At 40.3% G+C, this 8531-nt stretch overlaps 1 protein-coding gene and 1 long non-coding RNA gene across 2 annotated transcripts in view; one reads left to right on the plus strand and one right to left on the minus strand.

Annotated features, from left to right (window-relative positions):
* Window positions 1-804: 804 nt before the first annotated feature.
* On the minus strand, window positions 805-4239 carry pou3f1 (POU class 3 homeobox 1). The gene has a single exon (XM_064945440.1). The coding sequence runs from the start codon at window positions 4199-4201 to the stop codon at window positions 3071-3073; it is 1131 nt and encodes a 376-aa protein (XP_064801512.1). The 5' UTR covers window positions 4202-4239; the 3' UTR covers window positions 805-3070.
* A 1696-nt stretch (window positions 4240-5935) lies between these two features.
* The window catches only part of LOC135520106 (uncharacterized), a 10351-nt gene continuing 7755 nt past the window's right edge, over window positions 5936-8531 (plus strand). Inside the window, exons 1-2 of the long non-coding RNA XR_010452345.1 lie at window positions 5936-6095; window positions 6215-6277. This is a non-coding gene — a long non-coding RNA (uncharacterized LOC135520106). The remainder of the gene's footprint in view (window positions 6096-6214; window positions 6278-8531) is intronic.

The following is an 8531-nucleotide window of genomic DNA, read 5'->3' on the forward strand; positions in this document are numbered from 1 at the left end:
GAATTAATTGCAATATTACGCCTACATTTGCCGAATCAGAACGGCTTGTCATCTAACAATTTCCCCCATAGCATAATGTCCACCCACATCTTGTTTTCTTCCCAGGAAGAAAAGTTGCGTCATCTTTATCTTATTAATATGAATATCAAAATATAATACAAAAACTAATTGTGTGTCCAGATTCATAATTATTCTTACATGGCTATCGGTAGGCCTGCGTTAGCTGGAGGCAGTAGCCCCACATAGTCTACTATGCGTGTTTCAATGGAGCTGGTGTGTTTGTGTGATCCAAATGGTAGCGAGCCTATTCCTTTGCATTTTGCTCAAATTCAACATAGCCTATTACAGCCAATTTAATAACATCAGCGTGATGTTTAAAACGAAAACCAATTTGTATTATAGCCTATACTTATTCTGAACACTTGGAGAGGTGTGTGTGGTCTTGGACTGTACTCCGTTGGCCTAATTGATATTCCAATAACCCATAATTTGGTCATTATTAGTATGATTATAGACACTCAGAAATCCCTCGCAGGCACTTTATTTGTTCTCAAAGCAGAAGTTTAAGATACAATAGAAGGTGTGTATTTATTTTAGGAGTACCTTAACACTGTAGGCTACTAGTTTTAAATAAGATTACAATCGGTATGTTGGTGCGCACCAAGAGAAAGTAATTGCTGCTATGTAGCATACTATTATTTACCTGGCAAAACATTGTTATTACCATATCACAGTATTAACTAATACTAATATTAATAGTAATTGGTACATCAGTCAATAAAAAGACACTATTTTCGTAATAATATTGCACAATTTAATACTGCGATTACACAGAGTTGTGAACAACGTCAGGGACTGTGTGGACTTGATGCGGATATGAATGCCAAAGGTAAACATACTGTTGTCTATTCCCTTTAAAACAGCACATGTACACAGCCTCTGTTTTAAATGAATCCCAATTACATAACGGAATACTGGTTTAAACTGAACACATGTTGTAGTCAACACTTTCTGACTGTTTAAATCAGAGTGGTTAAGCACAACACACTATCTTAGTGCATTTGATTTCTGTTTACCACATACATTTGTATATATTTTTTCTCATCTGGTGGTTTCACAATAGTTAGCAACAAAGGAAAACGGTTTGGTTTTTGAATGAAGACAAAATACCTTTTCTTGTATATACGTTTTATGTAAGTAATAAAATATTACTATAACATAAATAGGAGAAATGTGACTTTGCAGTCTACATTTAGCAATCAACATAAAACCAATGTAGTGAACAAAACATATTGAAATCCACTGCAACATAACCATTAACCGAGCCAAACAAAAAGCTCCAAACACATTTAGGAAATAAATATATATATAAATGGTCAGATTCATAAATGAAATCATATTAAAATATCTTCTTGGAATTAGTAAGTGTACAAAACTGCCGGAAAAACAAAACAAACCAACAAAAAAAATATCTCAGAACAAATACATGTTTACATATTCGACATATTTACACATCGGAAATAATCCTGGCAACATTTTATTTCAAACATCTTTTTGAAGAAAGTTTTTTCCCGCTGTATCGAATAGCACTGTCTGCAGTACGCAATTGTACTATAGGCTACTGTCCATCAGAATGTACCAGAGCCTTGAGAAATGACACGCAACGCACGAGTAGGCAAGTTAATCAGGTTTTTCCTTTCTTCTCCATATCCGAAAAAAAAATATATATATATGTAAAACAGGTCCCTTCATCACTTTTCATTCGAGAATGTTCTGAAATTCTCCGTATATAGTGTTTATAACACAATAATAGGAATGGTATAAATTAATGGGGTGTAGCATAGGCTACCTTTCAGATCAATGTAGAAGGGACAGAATTCAAGTTCTACTTTTTTATTATGATATAAAGAATGAGAACAGCGTGACACTTCGACCTGGGGCACTGAAGTTACCTGAGAATATCACTTTCATTTCGTATTAAACCAATCTCTTTCCAAAAGGTGGTTGGAATAGCTTGGCAGTTAGCAACGCAAGTTGCTGACAGCGCCCTGGAGTGATTTTAGGAACCTGTAAACATGAAAATAGCGAGTAAAGGCCTACCTCAAAACAAATTCTGAAAACAAAACGAATATACAAATTGCAATGATCATTTCAACGAAAGAATAAGTGCTCCATACAAAAGGAAAATAATAATCAAAACAAATACTGAAAACCGACAAGAAACACATGTTTCATAAAGTATTCATCCATATTGCCCTGTTTAGCGTCTGTTGCTATCTGCAAAGCATACATGTTTTAAGGCTGCCAGACGTGAGCTGTCCTGCTGCATTCGTCAATTTTGAAATGCATCTGACATTTAAGTGTGGGGATTTTTGTCATTCAACGGGTGCCATAATTTCCATCATCTTTTCACAAACTCCTCTGGCCAGATGACGTAGTGTCAACAGTATGAGTAAGGGAGGCGTTTTTGATGAGTTACAATACACTAATAAAATGAGAGAAACAATAAAAACAGTCTTCAGAACAGAAGAGACACTGAAGTTAAAATATTCGAAACAAATCAAACATCACAATTAATAGAACAAAGCGAAAGAATAGGCTAATAATTAGAAATATTGGTTAATCGGTTAAGCCTGGAAAGCAAAATGTTCATTGTGTGTGTGTCTCCTTTGTTGATCATTTTCAGGCAACCACCTCGCACTGTGGTGAGCGCCATCAGTTCAAGACACCACTTGCAACATTTAATCGTTACCCTTTGAACAGCCACGAAACATCGAATTTACTTTACCTCCTCCATAGAATTTTGGTAAATAAAGATATTTGTTTCATTTAAAATGTGAACGAAATCAATTCAGTAACAGTGTATGTTTTTCTTTTCAACCATTTTCCATTCTACCTATTTGTTGTTGTAACTCAAGCTCCGGTTACTGGGACAAAACTCATTTGTCTGTCCAACTTTGCCATGTCTCTGTTCTCTCTCAGTAAAACAAAATGAAATACTGTAAACTCCATAGTCTTTTCCCTTTTTTTCTTGTTTCCCCCGAAATTGTAGGATTGTTCATGAAAACAGTCACTGCACAGGACTCTGTAATGTGTGGTGAAGAGGGGGTGTCTCCGCTTGAGAATATACGTCCTCCATATTCGGATGAGGGACCCCTATCGGCGTCATTCTTTTCTCTTTTTGTCTTCTGTTGCAAAACCAAACACGGACAACCTCTTTTTCTAATTGAAGAGAGACGGCTAAACTGGTGATTTCATGGGCAGAGGGCTTGGGACATTTTAAGAAATGATTTTCCAGCGCCCCTTTCACCCCAACTTCAATCGAGGTCCTCTTCTTTCTTTTCCTGCCCTGCGCAGCAATCTTGTCCAAATTGGTGGGGCTGCCAGTGTTTGAGTCTGTCTCCTCCAACCACTTGTTTAGCAGTGGCTTAAGTTTGCACATGTTCTTGAAGCTGAGCTGCAATGCCTCGAACCTGCAGATAGTGGTCTGAGAAAAGACGTTTCCGTACAGGGTGCCCAAGGCCAAGCCCACGTCCGCCTGTGTAAAGCCCAGTTTGATCCTTCGCTGCTTGAACTGCTTGGCGAACTGCTCCAGGTCATCGGAGCTGGGCGCATCCTCGTCTGAGTGGTCCTGGTGGTGGCTGAACGCCTGCTGGGGGGACTCCATCTGGTTGTCATGGCTACCTGTATCGTCGTGGAGCGGGTCCCGCATGCCGTGGTGCAGAGAGGCGGGCTGGGGACTTAGCATGGCGTTGAGGTTCGTGTATCCCGGCTGCGAGTAGACTAGCGACTGGTGCCCGTTGGAGGCAGGAGACAGCGGGGACAAGTGGTGCGTCGTGGTTGGCGCCCACGACCCATGGTGGCTACTCTGCGTCTGCTGGTGCACCAGGTGAGATCTATGATGGAAGCCGCTGCTCAGGTCCTCTCGGCTCGCCTGAACGCTGGCTTTGTTGTGCTCCTGTTGCCCGATATGGGTGCCGCTGGTCCAGTCGGTGTTGGAGGTGGGCAGCCACTGGTGGTGCGTCAGGCTCATCGGATGTCCGGTGTTGGTCGCCGCTAGCCCTTGCAAGTACTCGTGGTGCATCATTTTCTGCACCTCTCTGTAGGTCGTCCCCTGGTGCATCCTGTCCGAATCCGGATGCATGAGCGGGTTGGACGGTAAGGAGTTATTCCGCGGAATATACTGAGCTGTTGTAGCCATGGCTCCGACTTCGAAAACTGACGAGTACTTCGGAGGTCTGGAGGCTTTAGAGCTAAAAACGCAACAACCTGCTCTGGGAGGTCTTGTGGAAGAGCTAAGACACGCCTCCTCTTCGCTTGTATTGGCTCCTTACGGATTCAAGCCCACAAGAGGCATAGCCTACGTTGCAGAGCGCATTTTACGCACATAACGAATAGGGCTCTGTTTCACATATACTATATAGAAACATGTTAATTCTATATATTACATTTATATTTTAGGGTATTGGTAACTTCACGGTCTCTGAATATGACCTAGGTTTCCGTTATCCCTCTCTCGTGGGCTGCTTGTTTGCATGTCACAGGCGCACATAACCCAGTCACTCGCAATTGGTCGCCCTTTTCTAATTATTTTCATCCATCCCCTCTCTCCAAGCCAGGGCGGAGAGGGTTGGAAAACAGTAGGAAATGATTGGGTTTCGCTGGGTTCGTTCGGGTTGTTTTTCAAATAACCACGTGGGGGAGTACGGGGATCTTTTTGATGGGGTGACAAAATCCCCCCTCCACCTTGATATCCTTTTAGTCAGTGATGACTAACTGCAGCGCTCCCTATTTAAGTAGATTCGTATTCTTATAGTGTGGTGTTCCAGAATTACAACAACCCACAAAAATATTCAAAAAGAGATGCATGTGAATAAGCACTGTGTGATGTTGATATGTCTATGAATATGGTGAGAATGTGTGACACATCTCAATGCGTTTTCTTTAATAATAAAGGCTACCCTTTAATCATTTATCCCAATTGTTTATGACATTTCCAATGTTAACCACTTTGAGAAAAAAAAAGGTTCTGGATAGAACCAAAAAGGGTTCTATTGCTTGCTTCATATATGGCACACCTAAAGGTTCTATATAGAAACCTTTTGTATGGTTATTCGATCAGAACACCAGGGGTTCTTCTCCACTTTGGGTTCCATATAGGGTTCAATATTAAAGCTATTTCGGTTCTGTATAGAACCTTAAGGGTGCCTTAAATGAAACAAGCATAGAACCCCTTTTGGTTCTATCCAGAACTTTTTTTTCGAGTATGATCTCCTCATCAAGGCTTATCATTCTCTTTCTCTCTCTCCCTTTCTCTCTCTCTCTCTCACACACACACACACACACACACACACACACACACACACACACACACACACACACACACACACACACACACACACACACACACACACACACACACACACACACACTTTTGTCATTGGATAGGGCTTTGGAAAATTGTAACATGAATCTGCAAATTTTTGTATTATGCTAAATTAACAAGGGCATGGATAGTAATGTGTTTCAGGATTCAAATTATGGTTATATGTGTAACTGTAAATCGCTCTGAATAAGAGCGTCTGCTAAATTACTAAAACGTCTAAACTGTATAAGAGTACTATAAGAGCACCTTCTTAAAAAGTTATGGTTGTCAAATAAAATCATCTCCAAATATCACGTTAAATTTTACCACCCGTGAAAATGTGGACCTATATGCAAAGCTCATGAATAGCAGAAGGTATTTTATAGCGTTTCTCTCGAAGCATTTTACTAAACAGCAACTTAGAGTGAAAATCCTGTGTTTCTCCCTCTTGGCTTCTTCCGCACTCCTCTCCCGGTTGATCTGATTATTTTTCCCTTCACGTTTTGTCCCAATAGCAAATTACCAATTCTATGAATTGCAAAGCAGCCTCGGAGACGCTGAGGGGTAGAGAGGGGGGAGATGCGAAGATTGAAAGGGATCTTTGCAAACACAATCACGTTCTTAAATGGAAATGCGGGGCTTTAAACAAATCTTACATCTCTCCCGTTCCAGTCGCCTAAAAGTCCGCAATCAGGCGCATGTTCCACTACTTCTAAAACGGAAGCTTTTTGTAAGCTTTTTCAGGCATCACTCTTTATTTTAATTATTTACCTGAATGCATTTTTTTTTATCTCACGCGCGTGTTTATGTTGTTCTCGTCTCTCACATGGCACTGCTCTCTGTTTGTAGGCTACAGTGGGACGCACAGTACGATTTATCATTTCAATCCCTGGACTAGAGCACGATTTAACGGTAAGTTTGCTCTCTTTTCTGCTACATGTGTCCTTACTTCACTCTGGCACGACACGACACTGAAGAATATAGTGCGTGTGTGGATAAGATGCTCTTGGGGTCACAGGTGCTCGTCATCATCTCTTGAAAGGCGTGGTTTTGCCCATCCAACCTTTATATATTTAGTTTGGATCGACTAAGGGGAGACAATTCCAAAGAGTTGGCCAGGTGTCATTTAGAAATCCTTAAAAGGTTACAGAGGAACTTCTGGAATTTTGATTTCATAATGTACAACATATTCAGTGAAATATTTGAGTATGTATTCCAATAGAAGGATACAATATTAGTTGTTATCGAAATGTCTGTTTTCATTAATAACATAATAATAGCAGTGTTATAGGCTACAGTTCAGTGACTGATTAATATGTCAAATCAAGCCATTATCCTTGCTACCTTGGATTTGATAATATACCAAATAACAGGTAGGCCATATTTACACATCTAATAGGCTTGTGAACACAACCTCTTCAGACTATTCAATATGCAAAGAATGTAAATATCAAAACGCGTTGTGTGTTGCTTTGATGCATTCAGTAACCTAATACAACATTTCCACTTGAGTAAAATAGTTTAGATTAATCTGAATATCACTTGATCTGTCAAGGGCCTTTGCTTGTTCATTTGCAAGATGTTCAGTCAGGGCCGAACATTTTGTAAGGACTTTAAAGATCACTGAACCCTTGGAGACCACTCAGTCGGGTTGTGACTGCTGCCGGAGAGTCAGTTCCATGCCTCAGTTAATGAAGATGCGTTACCATTCAGTCATTCTCGTCTCCACGTCTATAAAAAGTCATTTTTGCCGGAGAAGCGGTGCTGCCGGGGCAGCCACAGACATACAGACCAACTCTTGTGCTTTGCCAGCCAGCTCGAGGAGCTGTGGAAAAAAATATCCAGATGCTCACCCCTCTCTTGGTAAAGAATATGGCCTTGTGTGGAACTAGGTTAATTTTTGCTAAGATGCACGAGGTTGCTATGGAAAGAGCGTTGAAAGGGATGACACGCATCTTACTGCTGATGAATGATAGGCGATACAGGAAAAGGCAAAAAAAAAGAAGAAAAAAAAGAGGTCACGATATGATGAATTCATAAAAAAAGAGAGTGGAACACACAATTATGGGGTTTCAGTAGCTGACTAGTTGAGTATAAGGCATGGTGATGCGAGTTGAGGAAGCCCGGGTGACCCTGTCCCAAAATAATAGTCTCAATTTTCAATAGTCTGCCTTGTGTCACATTGAACCCTTTCTAAACATCCTTCCCGTCCCCTTTTCTTGCCCCGCTTTTTTTTATAGTCCGGTCACGTCCAAGTGCACGAGCCTATGCAGAAATGTTAGCATTCATTGTGGTTGGCTAACTCTATGGTGAAGCAATGGGCTGATGCTGTGGCCTATTTGGGCTATGAACATTTTGGAAAAATAGATAGACAGTCTATCTGTATAAAATAGGATGAAAGTGCATGTGTATCTTAGCAGTAGGCTGTAGCATTTCGTTTCTGCACTGTCTACAATATACTCACCATAATTATTTCCAATTGCGCGTGTGTTCATGAACTACAACAATGTCGTCCTGTGATGTTTTGTGCCCACTGGACTTGTGCCCTCTGATATTAGAAGTATTATTTTTTTATGTAAAAAAATAAAATAATCCCTAATACTATTCCTTGCGCTCCCTGCTAGTCACGTGCTAAAGCCTCAAGTGGGACCTCATCGGCTTGAATACAATTATAACCTGGACGCACCTCAGCCAACAGCCACCCGGTCCACTCTTAATTTAGCCTAACCATGTTCCTAGAAGGCATTTCCGAAAGATGAAACAGCAAAAATACATCAATATTCAAATACCTGAAAGGCCTACTCCCACAACACAATAGTCTAACAGTGTTTATCATCTAAAATAATATTTGTACAATTATAGTATTCACAACTGGTGCACAATATTCAAGTAAAAAAAATGACACAAATGACAAATTCAAACAAGGACATTGAGGCCTAATTCTGTTTTAAAATAAATTAAATAAAGTTTCAGGGATTGTCTTTTTAATAGGCTAATAAAACTATTTAGGATAAAAGTCACATATCAATTGGAATGCACTTTCAACAACTGTCACCCAGTGCCTAGAATTACAGGCCTAGCCTACCGTAGGTTTGACTCTATTTCTAAAGATCAAAGTCAAATATCTGTATTTCCTCTATGATTGTCTGCCCATGAGCAAAAAAAA

The sequence above is a fragment of the Oncorhynchus masou genome, chromosome 29 (assembly GCF_036934945.1).
Source record: "Oncorhynchus masou masou isolate Uvic2021 chromosome 29, UVic_Omas_1.1, whole genome shotgun sequence".
In the NCBI taxonomy this organism is placed as follows: Eukaryota; Metazoa; Chordata; class Actinopteri; order Salmoniformes; family Salmonidae; genus Oncorhynchus; species Oncorhynchus masou.